General features: G+C 46.0%; 1 protein-coding gene across 1 annotated transcript in view; it reads right to left on the bottom strand.

Annotated features, from left to right (window-relative positions):
- The window catches only part of LOC146866105 (guanine nucleotide-binding protein G(q) subunit alpha), a 446,860-nt gene that overhangs the window by 13,918 nt on the left and 413,336 nt on the right, over positions 1 to 19,606 (bottom strand). Inside the window, exon 6 of the mRNA XM_085633332.1 lies at positions 4,490 to 4,643. Within this exon, the coding sequence (XP_085489458.1) occupies positions 4,490 to 4,643 (154 nt within the window). The remainder of the gene's footprint in view (positions 1 to 4,489; positions 4,644 to 19,606) is intronic.

Here is a 19,606-nt window from a genome sequence, read left to right as displayed (position 1 = left end):
AGATGAGAGTATTCCAATGATTTCACCTGGGCGCTGTTGGTTCTTTGTCTCCAAACCATCGAAGGGTCATGAAGATTGAATGAATTGGAGTGGAGCAAGAAAACAGTTGCTACTAGATGGTTTTTTCCCCTCCCATCTCTCCTCAGGCCATAAACAACAGAGCCGGAACATCATGGGTAGAGGAGAGAGGGCGGGATTCTCCATCTAGAATGCTCATATTGGTATATGAGGAATACAAAAAAAAAACAATATGTGCACTAGCTTTCCATAAGAGTTACCAAATATATTTTTTGTGCATGAATGCATGTTTGTGATTTGTGTATATCTGATTTCAAGTGATGGCTGACTACACAGTTGTTTGTTACGTTATATGACTATTTGTAGAGCAAGCGTCTCAACCTAGAGGTTATTTAGGCACTAGATAAGGAGGTAAATGTGCTGGCTGTGTCTGTGTCTGAGAGAAGAGCCACCTTTTTAGTTTCTAGCGGAACGCAAGGACTAAGGAGGTGGCTTTAAAGTTCAGGAACAGGTTGTTGCAGGCTTTCTACGCGTGGTACAAGAAAGCATGGCCGCCAGCTCAGCAGATGCGGGGGATGTGTGCAAGCAGGAGGCCAGACGAGCAGAGGCTCCTAGTCAAGCTGTGGAAATAGATGCAGCACATTGCACAATAAGGAGTGGGAAGAGGCGGTTGTTGCACACTCGCTGGACACAATTGCCAGTAGTGCGCTTGCTTTGAGAAGCAGCACATCAGTATCGGCCTGTCATCTGCCAAAATAGGGGGCGGGCCTCAGGAGGGAGGTGGGGAGGCGCGAGGTGGGGAGGAGCAAGGTGGGGAGGGGTTGGGTAAAAAAAAGAATTATAATTAAGCGCATCTTAACGCTGCCGCCGCCGTCTTCCGTGCATTGAATCTTCCTGCTTCTGGCTCTGGAGCTGGTCACAGGCTCCCAGCCTGCCCTGCGGACAATCCTGAAGCTGATGTCACATGACGCTCAGTATTGGCCTGAGCGTCGGCAACTTGCACTCTCAGGTAGACTGGGAGCTGTGCCTGACGAGAGGTTTGGCCGGCCTGAGACAGCCGGCCAAACACCTCATGTGCAGTAAAGTGAGTGCCCACCACTCCCTCATCCCCTGGACCCGCCCCCAAGACTCATCAGAGTCCTGGCGATTAAAATAAACGGGTTTAAAACTGGTTTTATTATAGGTTTATGTACTGATGGTAGCAGGGGGGGGGGGGGGATATGTTCCTCCACCTTAATGGAGCGGCTGCCGCTGCATCACTTTCAGGCACTGTTTATCCAGCAACCCCCCCCCCCCCCAATCAGCAATCACTGCATCAATCTGTGGCTCTAACTTCCGGTTTACTTGCTACAAATTTGTTTACTGTAAAGCATAATCCAGAAAAGTAAACCCAAAACTTACATTACTTCTGGAGTCATCTAGGGACCCCTATTAAGACTAGTGCAGAATTGTCTTTCTCAAAAGGTAAATAAGTACTCTATGCTTTTCCATCTATCTAGGAAATGGCCCACTAATAAACAGGAAAAACTGCACTACACAGAGAAAAATAGAGGCTGCACATGGGTGCCAAAGCGCAGACACCACATTGCCAGCAATCCCATGCAGACTAACAGCCAGGCAACAGACCTTCAGCCAAACCTCTACCACACTAAATCATACACTAATAAGACCACTATGGCACACCTGCCACTCAAAGCAATGCATAACCTTTAGGTAACTCATTGGACACAATACAGTTTTAGGAATTAACCTGAATACTATATCCATAAAACCTCATCGTATTAAGACTCAAACTCCAGTGTGCAAGAAACCAGAGAACCATTTAATAGTAGCCACCTTAGAGAGCCCAAAGCACTATATGAATCCATGCGAATGGCAGATATCTGCTAAACAAATGCTGATCTAATAGCGTATTCACATTTACACAATGTGTCTCTTAATCCCTATTCGTTTCTTCTGTTCTTTCCCCTTCTTCGTCATCATCACTTTCATCTACCTTTCAAACTCAGAAAGTAACACCTGATTATTATACATTGTGGACAAAAGCAATTGAAATTCTCTTGCAACACAGAACAACTTAAACACACCCAGATAAGACTAGGGCGTCTTTACAAATGATGGGTACAAGCAAATTGCTGTCTATGCTAAAAAACGCAGATGAGTCTCTAGCAATTCTGTTATTAAATTCAAGGCTGCAGGGGGAGGAGCCAAGATGGCTACCGGGACGGCAGCGTAGACTCCCGGCTCCGTAAACCTCCGCATCCCGCACGGATATCCTGCACGAGATCCTCAACCTGTGCTACGCGGTCGTGTTTCTGAAGGAGAGTGGCACCCGACTGTGTGACTCCGAGGTTTCTGGCTGCGGTATCGCCGGAGAAACTTTCGTTTGAACTTTGCGGCCTGTGCGGCCCTGGAGCCGGGACCTCAAGTGGACGCCGTGGCCGGGTGGCAGTTCAACAACAGCGGCCTGTTGTGACTGGGCGGAGGCGGTCCACCGGAGCGGTGCCAAACTCGGCCTACATTTTGTCGTGGTCGTTTCTACTGTCAAGTGTAGCGGACCGAGTGCATGCCCGTGGGTGCAATTCTCAGATCCTCCGGTGGCTGCCCCTGCCTTTGATGGTGAGCTGCCCGGCCGCCGCCCGTATCCTGCCCTGATCATTGCGGGCCGCCCCCGGATTTTTACGGGAGCGGGTCCGTAGTGGGGACGACTGTTGCCCGTGACCACGCAACGGATAACTTTTCGCCTCACCAGCGACGTGGCCGTCGAGACGCTTGTCCCAGGGCCCCGGCCCCGGTGAGGGTCGGGCATACTTGGCGGCCATCTTGTTGCGATGAAGCCTACCATCCTGTCCGCTGGGTCGCAGCGGGCTTGTGAGAGTGCGACTTTTGGGAGTGTGGCGGCGCGATCGCAGAGAGCTGTGCTGGGGTACGGCGACCTCCTCGAGGCCCTTGGTGCTCTTCACTCCTCCTTGATTCATGGTGTCGGGGTCTTGGGGAGTAAACTCGACGGTGTAGCGTCGGCGTTGGGGCAATGGCGGCCCGCCTGTCCGCACGTACACAGGGACTACCCACACTGCGCACAGGAGGACACTTTGGCGGCCACCCCTGAGGTTAGTGCACGGCTGGACACTCAGGCCAGTATGCTACAGTGTGTTCGTCCAGCTGAGGGCCTGATCTGTCCTGGAGGCATTGGACCTGAGGGGGATGCGGTAGCCTCGTCCAGTACGTGCCCTCCTGCGATCCAGGGACAACTCCAGCAACTATTGTCTGCTTTGGCTGCTTCTGCCTTCCTGGACCTTGAGTGCAGTGCATATCCTGGGGCAGCACTGGGAAGCCTGTTTCTCCACGCTGCGGACTGTGTTGATGCTCAGAGACTTCCACCCCACCTGTGTGCGTCGCTTCTCGGACGTTTTTGGACAATCCTCTACCTTGGAACGTCGGATATGGTGCTGGGTCGAGGGGTAGGCATGGGCAGAATTCCAAAGAGTGGTCAGGGATAAGGCTGATCCTTCAGGGGTGGTCATCTAGTGGACGGGCGGGCTCAGGGGTTGCGTGCTCTCCTGGCATAGCTAACAGCATAATAGGTGCATAATGCTCCCCATCTTTCTTTGAGAAGATTGCTTTTGTGCTGTTTATTGTTCACTTTGGGGGAAACTTACCGTGCGGGAGGGAGAAGCCGGGGGTATGTTTTGAAGGCCCTCCTCCAGTTTATTAATACTTTCTCTACCCCCCCGTCTGGTGGGGTTCTTTTCCTACTTCTTTTTCCCTATTCTCCTATATTTCGGGTCTGGTTCCAGGGCGACAGGCACACTGCTGGGGGGGGGGCCGTACTCATCTGCAGAGGTGCAGGGTGGGGGGTTGGGGGAGGGGATTCTTTCGTCTTTTATCTCTTTTTCCATGGCCTCCTTTTTCTTCTCTGATTCTTTTTGTTTTTCTTTTTCTGGGATCAGCGTGATACACCTCCTTTGCTATGACTCGTTGCCGCTCTATGTGTACCACAATTTCCGGGGTGCTCTCCGGGAGTTCTGGCGGGGGACTGCAGGCGCAACTACTTATGATATTCTTCCTCATCCTGATGTTCTTGTGTTTGCGCCATTGACCTAATAGATTGCTGTAAATCGTTTACGTCTATTACTCTGCATACCTGTAATTGCTGTTTGAAAATTGTCTGGCACCTGATCCTTCTGCCTCGTTTCATTATAAAACGAAAACCTTTTTCTCCTGGTGCCCTACCTACGCTGTTCACAGTATTAGCATCACGATTCTGCTCCCCGATGTGCTGCCTGTGTTTACACTTGCCTGTTTTTGCTCTGATTGCTTAGCGGCCGGCCCCGGGGGGTTGTAGGCCCATACTTGTTCTCTATTGAACTGTCAATAAAGGTTTTCAAAAAAATAAATAAATAAATACATAAATTCAAGGCTGCAAAAGAAAATATTCTGTGTATTACTTTTAACCCTAGACCCTACTTACCGTCGTACTCTGGAAAATAATCAACTAGATGTGAGTACATTATTTTCTCCTCCAGAAGATCCTTCTTGTTTAGGAAGAGAATGACTGATGAATTCTGGAACCAGGGATATGTAATAATCGTTCTGAAGAGTGCTTTGCTTTCCTCCATCCGGTTCTGTAAAGAAATGCAAGAACACACATTTATCAGTGAGTCTACTGTCCATTTAATTCCATCTGGAGTCTCCAGGAAATAAAGCAAAATATGTCACCACCATATATCGATAACTGCATGCCAGGAACTTCAGAATGGGAGGAGGGAGTGGACATTATTGCCCACTGCACCAAAGGCCCCCAATCCTTTAGCAAAAGGTATTTATAATGATTTTATATTGAAAGCAAGCTTACAATCTTCATTAATAAAGAGGCAACTTGCGTGCATACACCACTAGATGGTGCCAGATGCTATGTTTTCTCTTTCATAAGATTGCATGTCCTTTTAATGCTTAGAATCGGGAGTTTACAGCATTTGAATATACAGAGGACGTGTCTGGAGGGCCCCGCATTACGTTTTTGCCCTCCCTAGGCCTCCAAAAACGTCCGACAACGCTGCTGCATGCTAAAACTAAAGTGTTCACTTTGCAGCACATTGAACACTTTTCACGCTTGTGCATCCCTTTTAATACCGATAGCGCTAGCGCACTTAAAGCGCTATCAACAGAGGGTGTTCCCTCATTTGCATAGGGCCGTGCCCTATGCAAATGAGGGAATTTCTTTGACTCTGCGCCATATTCCAAACGCAGGCGCAGAGTCAAAGAAGCCCTCAGGAAGCGCACTGACAGTGCGCCATTTAAAAGGTGGCGCACTGTTAGAGCAACACCTGAAAGAGGCCCTCTGCAGGGGGTAAAGTGGGTCCCATGGACCAGCCAGACATCCCTTTGCAGGCGGGTACAGTCACTGACTGCACCCGCCTGCAAGGGACCTCCAATCCCTCTTTGAAAGTGCAGGCGGGTGCTGCCTGCACTGTGAAAACACAGAGCAGCTGCTCCGTGTTTTCACATTAATGCGCTGCCCCCAGGGCAGAGCTAGTTCGCGGCTGTCCCCAGGGCAGTGCATTCACCATAATGGGCGCATTGGAACTGTTTGCACCCGACGCACCTTTTCAAAGATGCGCCGAGCGCAAACAATGCCAATACGTAATGCAGCCCCTATATGATTGTGCAGCAGCCTTGATCCTGTTCAGTACGGGGGCCCAGTCGGTGCTGCATGCCGAATTCCGGGCGCCCGAGCACTCTCGTTCTGCCCATACCTCCATCTATGCTAATGGAGACACATGGCCCTACCACTGCTTAGCGCTCCTGGACCAGAGGTATCCCACGGGGTGCTGGAGTCTTGCGCACAGACCCCTCTTGATGATGGGCTCAACGCATTGCGGCTTATGCGGAGGACTGCTGGTGATGACACGATGAGCAGACGGAGGTGCTGATGGCTCTGATTTAGAGGGTGAGTCCAGAGCAGGAGCCTGCTACTTTGGTTGGTATGACGCCTGTTCCCCCTGAACATGGTTGGTATGACACCTGTTCCCCCTGAACATATATTTGTCATTCAGGCACCTCGCAAAGAGGAGCACCGAAAGTCGTATAAGGATAATGTGTTCATCCAAACTTTTCACCAAACACACAATGCCTATAACACGACAAAATGCTGGTTATGTGGGTTACTGCCCTCAGTGACACATAAAAGTGAGAACTCATTGTCCATGCCATTGTCTTATATCAATAGCTGTGAGGGCTGGTTTGCGTTACTCAGTATGGCACGTTCAGCTCTTTAAGTTGTTACATTAGAATGAAAGAGCACTGGTTCTCGCACCATAACACAAAACGTACGCTTTCAGTATAGAGCACCTCCTGGTGCTCCTACAGGCTGAAAGCAGTTTGGCAGATTGTTCCTAAGCTCTTGCATGAACGCATACAAAGGAGTAAGAAATGGAACATGGTCCCAGGTGGAAATGGACATTTCCCTGCAGTTCAACACATCAGAGTACTTCCAGTCCTTTCAGGCCTGTAATGTTACTGAAAAGAAGCCGATACCGCTGTCAGTGGTTAATGTCACAGCTGCTTTGTGAGTCCAGGGTGCTGGGAAGATAGAGGTAGGGGAGAGTAGGGGCAACGGCACTTATTATTTGAGAGCAGGAGATAGTCCGCCCCTGGTACCGCCACCTAATGTCTATTTTGTTTGTGGATCTCACGATTATGTCTGGCTTCCTGAGAGATGGCCAGGAAGGTGCGGTCTTTCTTACCTTTTACCACCGGTACATATAGCCCCGCCCAATTACCTTAAGGACCATCGATTACAGCGTAGAAATGCCGAAGTGCACCGGTTTAGAAGAATGATTAGCACATAAGACATGAATAAGACAGACACCACTTTGCAGCAGTTCACAGATGCAATGAAAAGTATTATACACTTCTGGGGCCCTATGTCCAATAACCTTAACATTTGACGGCTCACAAGGGTTTTGGAAGGGGTCACTAACACCACTGCAGGGATCTTGACCAATATCACTGTGGAAGTCAAGGCTACGAGGCTTGTTGCCCTTCAGAACCGGATGGTGTTAGACGTCATCCTTGCTGACCAGGGTGGGGCCTGCTTCATTATCAGAAGTAGCTGCTGTGTATACATACCAGTCCACGCTCTGCATGTATATGCTGCTATACAGAAGCTACATAGGCTTGCCTCAGACATACACCAGGAGAATGTCACATAGTTTCTCCCGTGGTCGTTTTGGGGCCTATTCGCATCATGGGGTTGAAAGATCATTATTTTTGTCATAGCTGGTATCATTCTAGCATGTTGTCTGTGCATACACTGCCTCCCTGCCTGTTGTGCCTGCTGTGTATCGATGTTGACGCCTCACCCAAAGCCCACGGAACATGATTCTACGTGCAAGGCCATGATAATGCAGGACATCCAAGATATGATGTGTATTGATGAGGGCATTTTCTGGTCGTTAGTCACAAATTATCAAATGTTGCCTACGATTGAACGTTCTTACCATCTTTAGAATTGTAAGGCCCTTACCTGATAGCACCAATAAAATTCAGCAATGAATGCTAAATGGAGAGTCTGTTAGAATTCAAAATGTCAATGCCTTATTGCTCATACTTCGTTCTGCATTAAGTTTGTATTCATTATGCCATTTTATTAATAGCCGCCATTTTGTTCCATGATCGAAGCTGATCTTCTGTCCCACATCGTTTGCCTCAGCAGAAAACTGCCTCGATGTCTCCTTAGCTGATATCTCGCCAAGGCAGAGTTTCGCTGCACTAATGAATGCCCTCTCTATTGTTGCATACCTGTGCTATAGACAGACCCGTTCCCACCTTCTAGAATGGCGGGCATGGACAGAGCAACCTTGGAGAGAAATAACATGTACCCGGTCCCAGGACCATAGCCCATCCTTCCTTGCCTCTTTTGTTCGCTATTGACCGGCCTGGTCGTGTTCTTAGGAAATTGGCAATGTATAATTTTGGATGTTATGTTGGGGGGAGTCAGTCCCTCGGCAGCCATCGAGTGAGGCTGGTCAGACTGGGCTCCACTGCAGCGCAATACTAATAAATAACTTTGGTTTATATTCTCTACTGTCTCACAGACTCTTCATTTGTTTGAAAGGCCGAGAGGTGGTCGCGAGTGACCCAGGTGGCCCTATTTGGGTCACTTCCTTCACAAGTGGATACAGTCCAATCTAGTTTTCCTTCAGGGACCCACTTACAGGGGTCACACTGCAGATTTCTGGGGTGGGGACCTACACCACCCTTGCGCATGTAGGATTCTCCAGGAGGGCCCGAGAAGGCCATTTTAGTACAAATGAACCTCCCCTTTCGAGTAACGCAAACTTGGGTGGATCCTAATGGTAGATCTGTTTGAGTAGAGGGCTACAGGGGACCGACCAACATGACCCTGCTGAGTGTCTCCGCACCCTCGAGACATCAGGAGTCTACTAGGGCCAAGATAACGGATATTCTTTTAGATTCTACCTCCACATTACATATTGTGGGGGGGGGGACTTCAATGATATCATGACAGCTTACCATGACCGATCAGGGAAGATACTGCACCCACCCACACCCAAGATCACTGCACTGGTGCAGTTTGGGGATAGGCTGGGACTAGTTGACCACTGGTGAGTCATACATCTTGCGGATAGCAAGTACTCTTACTTCTATGGGGCCCGCAGGGTATACTCAAGTCTGGATTGCATCTTCCTACCCTGGGGAGAAACAACAGGCTGATTATTTGGCGAGAGGCCTATCAGCCCACTCACCCTTACTGGGCCAGATAGGATGCCTCACGGCCAGGTGAGGAGGGTAGAAGCTTAATGCCTGGGACCTGAAAGACAGGGAAGAAGTGCAAAACCTCAACAATGAAACTGAGTTATATATCAGGGAAAGCGACGGGTCGATGGGTTCCAAGTTTTTGCTGTGGAAAGCGTTTAAGACTGTGCTCCGAGATACAGCGCAGAATATGTTCGCACAAAAAAAGAAGAGAGAGGATGCAGCGCTCAAGGGGTTGGAAAATGAGATCCTGCACCTTGAAGTGTCCCAAAGGACGAAGACTAATCCCCTGATACTCAGACAGATTGCAACTTTACCAACAGAACTTGGGGATTTAGCACAACAAGTGGCCAAAAAAGAGATGATGGCCACATTGCACTGTCTCTACGAAATGAGAGACAAAGCAAGCAGTCTCCTGGTGTGGCTGAGTAGGATGGAACAGGAAGCTCGCTGGGTATGGACAATCCCCAACCCCACTGGGGTAGCTTGTGACACGAACGTCCTCATTGTTGGTGAATTGGCTCCCCACTATGAGGAGTTATATAGGACTAGATCACTCCATAACTAGGGTGCTATCTCACAATATTTGGCTGCAATTCCCACTCCGGTGCTGAATGTGGAAGCACGAGACTCCCTAGACAAAGAGCTAACGCTGTGTGAAATACAGGCCGCCATATCCAAACTGAGATCTGGGAAGACACCAAGGCCCAATGGGATCCCTGCAGAATCCATTTAATAGTATGTGAATATACTCGGGCCCCACCTACTGAATCGGTTTATCGAAGCCCAGGATTCAGGAGAGCTTCCCCGGAACCTACGGAGAGCCTCTATTCTGGTTCTCCCCCAGGGGGGAAACCCAGGGACAAATGTGATTCCTATCGCCCGATCTCCTTAATTATTGTTGAGACTAAACTACTTCCCACAGTGTTGGCCACTCAACTGCTACAAGTAATCTTCCCTCGATACATAGGCCCAAGTCGGGATTTATGTCTGGCAGGTCGACCTGTCTTAACCGGAGTGGCACGCATAATTGCCTAAATACAGTACAGGCGCAATCAACAACATATTTCTTTATCTCCCCCGACGCTGAGAAAGTATTTGATGTGGTTCACTGGCCCTTCCTTGAGCAGACGTAATTGAAATTTGGCTTTGGCCCCCAACTCAGGAAATGGGCGGTGGTGCTCGACAAGAGTCTTGTCGCGATGGTAAAGGTTAATGGGAAAAATATGCCAAATTACCAATAGGTAGGGGAACCAGGCAAGTTTTTACCCTATCCCCGCTTTTATTTGCCCTAATGTTGGAATCCCTACCTTTTGCGGTGAGGCTGCACCCGGGGTTGGAGTGTTCTGTATCTCCGCGACGGAGGAATAGGAAGAAAAAATATAGTTGTATGTGGATGATTTACTCTTATATGCAACTAACTCGGCGACCACTATCCCGATGCTCTTTCAATTGTTGGCAGACTTCAGGGTCCTATTTGTGTTATAAGATTAACTGGGATAAGTCAGTGTTTTATGCGCTGCACAGCCTAGGAGACCCACTGCCATTACCACATGGGCTTCAGGTGGCTGAAGATGGTTTCCAATACTTGGGGATATTTGTTACATCACGGAAGGAGCTCTGCACTAGTCGCAATGAGGGAAGGGTACTCCGATTTTCATGCTGACATTGTAAGGTGGAGGGGCTTGCCTCTCACCCTGATGCGGTGGGCAGCCCTTTTCAAAATGATTACACTCCCCAAGTTCCTATAAGAGCTTCAGAATACCCATTACCCAGTCCCCCAAACGGTATTCACTAAGATCAATGGAGGTCTGAGAGCTCTGCTTTGGGATGGACGACCCCTGAGAATTTTGCTCAAAACAACAGCATAGTCAATAAAATGGAATGCTTGCACTTCCGAATATCAAAAGATACTACTGGGCAGCCCACCTGATAAATCAAAACAATTGGATTTACGCCCCACAGGACCACCCAACATTTTGACTTGAATGTGCTCCGTAGGAGCACAGAGCCCACCTACACTATCACTATGGAGGGAGAGGCTCACAGACATTGCCGCCAGTAACACATGACAGCAAGAGCCTTAGAAATTTGGGATACCACTGGTATCTCTAAGGTGGACAATATCCTCGAACAGGAGGACATTATGCTCTTCTCCTCGCTACAGAGGGAATACAGCATATACCCAACCCAATTTCTAAAATACGCACAACTGAAGCACAGCTGGCGCGATGAAGGGCTGGAAGGGAAGAGTTACCTGAATATGACCCACTAGAGAGACAAATATTAATGAGAGAACTGGGAAGGGGAGCAATCCCTGCCACGTACAGAAGATTCAACAATAATATGCCAGATAACCTAGGCCAGATGCATCGAAGGTGGCAACGGGATGTGGGCAAACTTGAAGGCGACTGGGAGGCGGCGCTGATGCACCCGTGCTAATTACTATCAAGTCACACTTACGCCCAATACAGTTCAAAATCCTCCACTGGGTTTATTATGATTGTCGCAAGCTTCATACTATTGGGAGGGAGTCTACTCTGAACTGCTTACGCTGTGATGACGCAATAGGGACTTTTATTCACACACTCTGGGAGTGTCCCAACATACAATTATACTGGACAGAGATCTACCACCAACTCTCCACCATTTTGGAGGTTTCACTTCCACTTGAACAGCGGTTTGCTTTGTTGGGGATCCCAGGTGATGTGGATGTCCCACATTTTCAGATGCTATTTAGTTCATTGGCTTTGGTAGTGGCCAAGAGAAACGTGGGGCAATCAGAGGTACACTTCATACAAGACTGGAAGTGGGGGATGGACCTTTACATGGCGGCAGAAAAGGTGACATAAGGTGGTAGAGGTCGTCCCCGCAAGTTTTACAAGATACTGGGTGGTGGAGAGCTTATTACGGGCTGTGGTCCTCGGAAGGAGACCTTAGTTTGACATCAGGCCGGATTCCTAGTCAGAGTTAATTGCTATGAGACCGTTTACTGTGCACTATTTTCGATATACGGTGTACCTGTGTGTCGTAAGTGTGTTAAGCATCTTATAGTAACATTGCATACTAGAGTCAGCTCTATATGGACAATTATATATGGAGTATGTGATTGTACTGACGTTGCTGTTTTGTGCATGTATATGAAACCAAAAAATACAAATATTAAACTTTCTTTTTAATTCTTTAGGTGTAATTGAGTCAGGATTTTCTAATAACTGTGCATGTTCACCTTAACGTGTCGGAAAGCAAATAGTCTGAGCAGTGCATCTGTTTTATATTCCTAAACCCTAAAGCATGTCGGGAGCAATATAATTTGTAATGTCTAATTGCATGAGGTATTCCATTTCATGCATTATTTCTGTAAACTAATTTTTTTGTCATACATAATGCTTTCTATTAGTGAGTAGATATTTGACAGCTCTGAAATAATTACATTCTTCTCAACATCCTACGCAAAATCAGTTAGTGAAGTCACACTCTAAGATCCCAGGGAAGGTTCAATGATTAAACCTGGAATTGCTCCCAAATTTCTGGAATAGTTAAATGGCACTCATAGTTGCTAAATTTTGACCCGCGTTGTTTTGGATACTCCTTAACCCACTGCAGGTCACATGACCAGTCTTACACCGATCCTATTTCGATACTCAAATCATTGTGTGGAAATCGCAGCTAATCTGTTAGCATGAGCTGAAGCCATTTTGGCTGTGGCGTCCATTTTGTTAGCCATGTGCTTTTTCCGTCTTCACTGTTGCTTGCCTTTCTATTCTGCTTGAGTCATCAACTGTAGTTAACTCCTTCAGCACTGAGCCAGAGCACTGTATAAGCTCAGAAAGGCCTGTAGCTGCTAAAATGCACCTGTCTTAGAGTGTAACTGTCAGGATATCCCAACTGATGTAAGCAGTTCTGTTTCCCCTCCCACTCTGCTGACCAAGTGATTTCTATCTGTCCATGTTAGTCAATAGCTATTCCTGTGTATGCCTGTACCTCCCATTTGAGTCTCCATGCGTACTCAGCTGTAAACAGGGTATATAAGACCCTTGGCTTCTGTATTCCTTGGACTACCTCCTACAGTGCCTGAGGATGCTGTATTGATGTAGTCCAACTCATGAGAGATTAATAAATTTGTTATTTGATATTCCAGCTTCTGTGCCAATCTCTTCTTTGTTGGTTTAAAGAACCAGTGGACAGATGAGGGTGAACCCCTGCACCTGTGGGCCCCTAAAAAGGCTAATTTCCACAATTGTTCCTATAAACAAATTATGTTGATGAGGTGGCATCTCGTTTTAACAACTGCATGATTGTGATCTTTAACTGGTTGAGCTCCTCTTCGGTCAGATACCTGCTTTTGGAACAACTCCTGGTGGCCACAGGTCCATGGACCCCTTCCAATGCCTGTGCTCAAAGAGAGAAATCTCAGAATAATGTTGGACTCTAATCTCTCTTTTAAGGATCAAACCAATCTCTTGACCTCGTGCTTCTGTTCTATAAATGGTTTGATGAAAATTCTCAGTTACTTGCCATTTGACCTGCAGTTGACAGCGGTCACTTCCCTGGTGCATTCAACGTTAGACTACTGTAATGCTCTTTATGTTGGAGCCCAACAGAGTGTTTTGGGAAGACTCCAGAGATTGCAAAATGCAGCAGTCCGGGTTCACAAAAAGATCAAAAAATTCAAACCAGTCTCCAAAGCGAGGAAAGATCTACATTGGCTACCCATTCAAAAGAGAGTTGCCTTTAAGGCGCTCTGTATAGCGCATAACTCACTTTAACTCAATGGCCCAGTCTCTCTTAGAAACAAAATCTCTTGGTACATCCCTAACAGATCTCGGCGATCAGCCTCTGATAAAAAAGTGTTGGTTCCTTTCATTCCCAAAGCCTCCTGGCGAGGTAAAAGTTTCTCCTATGCTACTATGCGCCTCTGGAATCAAATGCTAGATCATCTAAGGAATATATCCAAACATCTGGTTTTTAGAAAGTCTCTAAAAACCTGGCTGTTCCCCCACGCCTTTTAGCTTTCTTAACTGCTAGCTTCTTCCTTCATTGTACAGGTAGCGCAAAAATGTCGGCATATGTCACGCTATACAACATTTTATCTAATCTATATTAGGGGGAATTTAGGATGACACAGGCCTTCTGTCTTTGGACAGAACTTGTGTGCGAGGCAGGGGTGTGCGCAAGGAAATGTGCAGCCCACTCCTCCCGAGCTACACAAAACTGGTTCTAGGATCATCCAGTCTGGCTCTTCCACTTGGCTAGTGTCCAATTGGCTACCCTAGTCTTGAAGGACAAAGGTTCCTCCTTCCTCAGGTCTCTCCTTACAATAAACTAGGAAGGAGCATTCTTCACCTCTGTCGCTTTCAAGTTAATGAAGTTCCTGGAACCTCTCAAGCTGCCCTTCTTGGGCGGATAGGGCTCATCTGCCGTGCACCCAGCCCATCCTGTCACCATTACTTAGCTCCTGTCCTACTCTGGGGCAATTTGCACATCGGAATAAGGTAAAGCACTGCAGGGAAGCTCCTATCAGGTGAATGCAAATCAGTCTTCAGGAGTTACATGCAGGTTAAAAGGTAACTTAATACATGTCACTCATGTAATATTTAGTAAAAATCTAACCTCATTGAGCTGGATTTTAATAAATATTAAAATTAGTGGTTGAGATCTTTCCCTAGCGAGTACCAAACCTGGGATAGCAGAATATTTCAATCTGTACTCTAGTTTTCTCATAGGACAGCCAGAGCCTTCTTTAGGGAAAATAGCTTTTGGGCGGCTTGTCACAGCAGGGCCATGGTAACCGTACATTTCTACATGTCTCACTTTTAAATGCCATGCACCCAATCTTGTGGGTTACAAGGTCTACTTAGGGGTGTCTTATTAATATTTAAAAAGAAAAGTTTTGTCCCTAGTCAAAAAGGGTATTTTGACAGGTCAGCTTGCAGGTTTAAGCTGAAGCAGTCAGGCTACAAAGGTAGGCCTGAATCTATGTTTCCCTTGGCGACAGGTGGTATTTACGTCTTCATGCTATGTAGGAAAGTTAGGTAGGCCAAACAGAGATTAGCCATTTTTACATGTTTTAGGGTTCAGAGCACATACAGTGGGCAGCAGTGTCCCAGTGTGCAGGGTCTAAAACTAACAAAAAATGGAGGTGAACGTGCAAAAAAGGGGCATTTTCCCACTAATACAAATAATCTGTTTAACTCTTAGCAAGAACAATAGGTCTTACACTTAAACTTCCACAAAGCGCATGGGGAACTAATATGAAAGGTAGAATTAAATTAAAGATGGAGGTAAGAAGCTTTTGCACTTTGCGATCGATGTTTCAATATATTTTAATCTAATTTTCAATACTAGTGTTCAATTTCTAGTAATACATCCACAACTCGTCTTTGCTACTACCTTCCTGGATCTCGTTGAAGAATTTATCTTATTTCTGAAATACTAAAAATAATCTGCAGCACTATAGTTTTTTATGGTTGCATATAGTCAAATAAAAATAAGCAACAGCGCTTTATGAAGATACAGCAATAAAGTCATAATACACATGTGCACAACATAACTGTGTGTATCCAAAACAGGTATAGTAGAGCACACAAAAACAACCTTTCTAGCATCGTCAAGCTGAAATTTAAAGCAGCTGCTTCATTTCAATGCACCAAAAGCAAATTACAAATTTGATCCAGAGCAGGATTAAGTCTGTTGCTGCTCTGTGGATTATTAATAACAAAAGTAGAAAATGTAATTTCTTTCCGGTTAAAACCCTGCCAGGCTTGAATAACAAAACATGTTGCTCTAATACACTGCAAACATTAGCATGGCTGCACTTGATGTTTATAATGCCGATGTAAATAAAGCATATGGTTTAAAATGAATCTTCGCCCACACAAGGTCAACCAGTACAGTCAGCTAACACTAAAGGATTTCACTAGAACACAGGATATGCTTCAAATCAAGCTCAGACCTTTGAGGTTGTGACCATTCTTGATATGGAATGACCCACATATTTGTATTATTTTCTTTTGGTTCAAACGAGGACAGATTTAGAGGAAGTATGCATGCTAGTACATCTAGTTCATACTTTGGGGGTGTGGGGAGTGAGGGCGCGGGGGAGCAAGGCTTGCAGAAGCCAATGTTAAGGTCCTTCTCGCAAAGGCTGACTTTTGGTGGGGGCTGGAAATATAGCCATAAAAAAAAAAACTAGATTGAATGACACACAGGCTGTTTTACAATTTAAATGATGTTTATTTCACACACAACTGTAGCAGTTTAGCAACAAAAATGAAACCTTTCGATGTAGCTGCTGACGAGCAGAAGGATGGAAGCAAAAAAAAAAAAAAACACAAAAAGAAATAGGGTTGGGATAGACCGGTTCAACAACATGATGAACTCAGAATTAGAAGAAAACAAAAGAGCAGAGTACGCCACCCTTTAAACCATGTAATTTCCTTCTATCCCCCAACATTAGTCCTTCCTCGCCCTATACCACAACGTGGCACACATGACAAGTACAGTTGGAGGAGGGAGGCTTAGGGACAAAGACTCCTTAAGATAGCAATTTTGCCACAGTAAACCAAAGCAGTAATGTAATTCATCAATAATTTAACTTTCAAAATTAACTATCTTAGTGGTTGCAAGGGAGCTCACAACTTCTGTGGCATTCAAATTGCATTTGCATATCTATGTTAAGTACTTGCGTGCTGTGAAAATCTAAGCACAGCTGTAAAATGTAGGATCACCACTTACGAATCAATATTATGTGGGCATTCCCAAGAAATTGATGGGAAACCCAACAGCTAGATTAAAATGGATTTTATTTATTTTCAATCCACATTGGCTGATAGATCTGACACCTGTTAACTGTTGTGATCTTCTAAAGTAGGCGGAGACCCACACAAACACTAACTTGCTGCGCACATGCAACATTGTACTGGAAGAGTAGGTTAATAGGAGATTCCTGCACTGGGAAGGCACTCTGTGCCTGATTAATGGACCTCATTGCTGCTTGCTAACGGTGGTGTGGGAGAGGCTGCTCTGACCAACTTTTAACACCGCCAATGACGAGTCGGGCAGTAATCCATGTCAAGCGAAAGGTACCACAGGCGAAAGAAAACAAGTACTTTAGGGGGGCTTTCTTCATGGTAGAACATGCATGACTTCTTTTTTTTTTTTAAGGAAAGTAAGCATTTGGGAAAATAGAGGACAAAGAGTTCGGGGGCCGTATTACGGAAGTGCCCTGTGGGTGCAACAGGTGTTAGCGCTCACTTTGCATGCCTTGTATTAACGAAGAGGCCACAGACATTTGAGCAACCCCTTTTGTAATATAGATAGCTCTGGCGCACATATAACGCCAGCAATATCGCCAGAGGGTGTTCCCTCATTTGCATGGGGGCCAAGCCCCATGCAAATAAGGGAATCCCTTTGCGACTGCGCCCTTGTCCTTTAATAGAAGTGGGCACAGAGGCAAAGAAGCTGTCAGGAGGCGCACTGTCAGTTTGCCCCCTCATGGCAGCCTTCTGGAGGGGAGAAAGGGGGGTCCTATGGACTCCTCAGACATCCCCTTGCAGGAATGTGCAGTCACTCACTGCCCCTGCCTGCAAGGAGATCTCTAATCCCCCTTAAAAGTGCAGGCTGGTTGCCGCCTGCACAGTGAAACAGAGTGGCTGCTTCAAAGCCGCTCCACATTTTACTTGATAGTGCTGCCCTCAGGGCAGCACGAGTTCGCGGCTGCCCTGGGGTGGCACGCATTCAATGTAATATGGCACACTCTCCCTGCTTGCGCAGGGTGCCCCTTTTGAAAGGTGCACCTGGCGTTAAAAAGAAAAATGTGCCGCATTCCATAATACAGCCCTAGATAGCTAGACTGTGCGTAAAAAAATATCAACCTTCTAATTAGGTAAATCAACACTAAATCAAATTTTAAGAGACATTTCTCAATTGAGTCAATAATACGCTTTTTCAGCAATGTTGTTGCAATAACTAAAACATGTTTTATTTCTAATACAAAATAAACTAATTTCAGATTTTTTGGAGACAGTTACAGTGAGTAATCAACACCCTGGAACAGTTCAACCATCATCATCATGATTGTCGTGACGACAATTTAACCTATTTGGGTACTCGTTCTTTATAAATATATCTATATTCATGGACAAAATATAAACAGAAAAGACCTAAAGAGGTGTGTGAAAAGTGTTAGGGGAAGGGGAATTGAAAAATATTGAAATATAATTTATAAATATTTAACAACCACCATTAATCTTTCGAACCATAACAAAGTGCAGTATCATCTCACCGAACAGGACGAAAGGATAAAAATAAAAGCACTTACATGGTTTCCAGTACTTACAACGCTAGGTACAAGGTGTTTATCTTAGTTTAGGAGTGTTTTGAAAGGCACAACAAGTGTATAAAGGCTTGAGTGTTGTAACCGCATGGCCTAAAGAGTTCATTTATTCCCTAAATAGTAACAGGTGTCCAGTAGTTTGGATGAGTTCTGGAGATGTGGCTCTAAAGGATGTGCACGCCGATTTGGATTAGTTGGGTGCTGGCATATGCAGCAGGGGTGGCTCCTCCACTAAGGAGGAGCATCGCCGCACTGCCTTTCAGCACTGCAAAAAAGGAAAAATAAAATAATAGCAAAATGTTATTATTTTTCCGTGCTGAGGCAGTTTAGTGGGGCGGGGCTTGGTAGAGAAGGAGGGAGAAGTGGTGGCACTCTCTAAGTGTGCATGACTGTTTGGCCGGCCGTCTTGTGCCAGCTAAACAGTCATGCGCACTACGCATGTGCTCCATAGGCTGTATTGTACAGCCTAGGTGGAGAACATGCCCAGGCTCCCAGTCCCTGTCTGGAAGTCGAACCACAGTGCTCAGACCAATCATCGCTGCATTGCAGTGTTGTGATTGGCTTAGGGGAGCCTGTGTGCTTACTGCTTCTACAGAAGGAAGAGGAGAAGACGGAGCAGAGGCAGCAGCTGACCAGCCAGCCTGACGGCCGATAGGTGATTTATTTTTTTAAAGCCCCCTCCACGCCACACTATTGCTTCCCAGGAGCAGCTGCCTTGGATATTCAGTGTTTATTCTTTTAATGTTTTATTTCTATACAGTGTTAGCAGGCCCTAGGTGCATCAGAATGCTTTATAGGAAACAGGACAATGCAAAAGGAAAATGTAAATAGGTTACAAAAATGAAAAAAAAACATTAAATAACGTAGCACATAATGAAACAGTGAAATGTAAATATACTGTGATAAGACTGGAACTGGGAACAAAATATTTAAATTATACATCAAGAACAAAACAAAGAATCACTTTTGCACAACATGCATTTCATAATGGGTGTCATTAGAAAATGGGTTTGGTAGTACGGTAGAGACATATTTGAAACCGACAAAAAACAATGCATTGTGGGATGGGTCCATCCAGCCAGAGGGAAAGCGTGAATCCCAGCATGCAAGGGAGGACCAGTTTCTGAGAGATATTGGGTAAGTGCGCCATGTTATGATTTTTTTTTTTTAGGCAAGCTGCACAGAAGAAGGGTTTTAAACTTCAAAACAAATTAAGGACAACAGAGGTAAACATTTTTAGGGCTCTATGATCAATGCAGGTCAATATGTACATGCTTCCAGCTTCAAGCCACTAGAGGGTGGGGAGAGCTGGCAGAGAAGAGTTAAATGGTTCAGCCCCTGAAACCAATGTAGCTGCGGCATGTAGGGCTGCGTTACGGGGACGAAGGCATAGCTTGTTTTATTTGTTGGCGGAGCATTGCTGTAAACAAGCCTAGATGAGACAGACTAAAGACTAGTCTACTGCTATAA

The sequence above is a fragment of the Triturus cristatus genome, chromosome 2_1 (assembly GCF_964204655.1).
Source record: "Triturus cristatus chromosome 2_1, aTriCri1.1, whole genome shotgun sequence".
Classification (NCBI taxonomy): Eukaryota; Metazoa; Chordata; class Amphibia; order Caudata; family Salamandridae; genus Triturus; species Triturus cristatus.
This window is presented reverse-complemented; position numbering and strand designations above follow the sequence as displayed.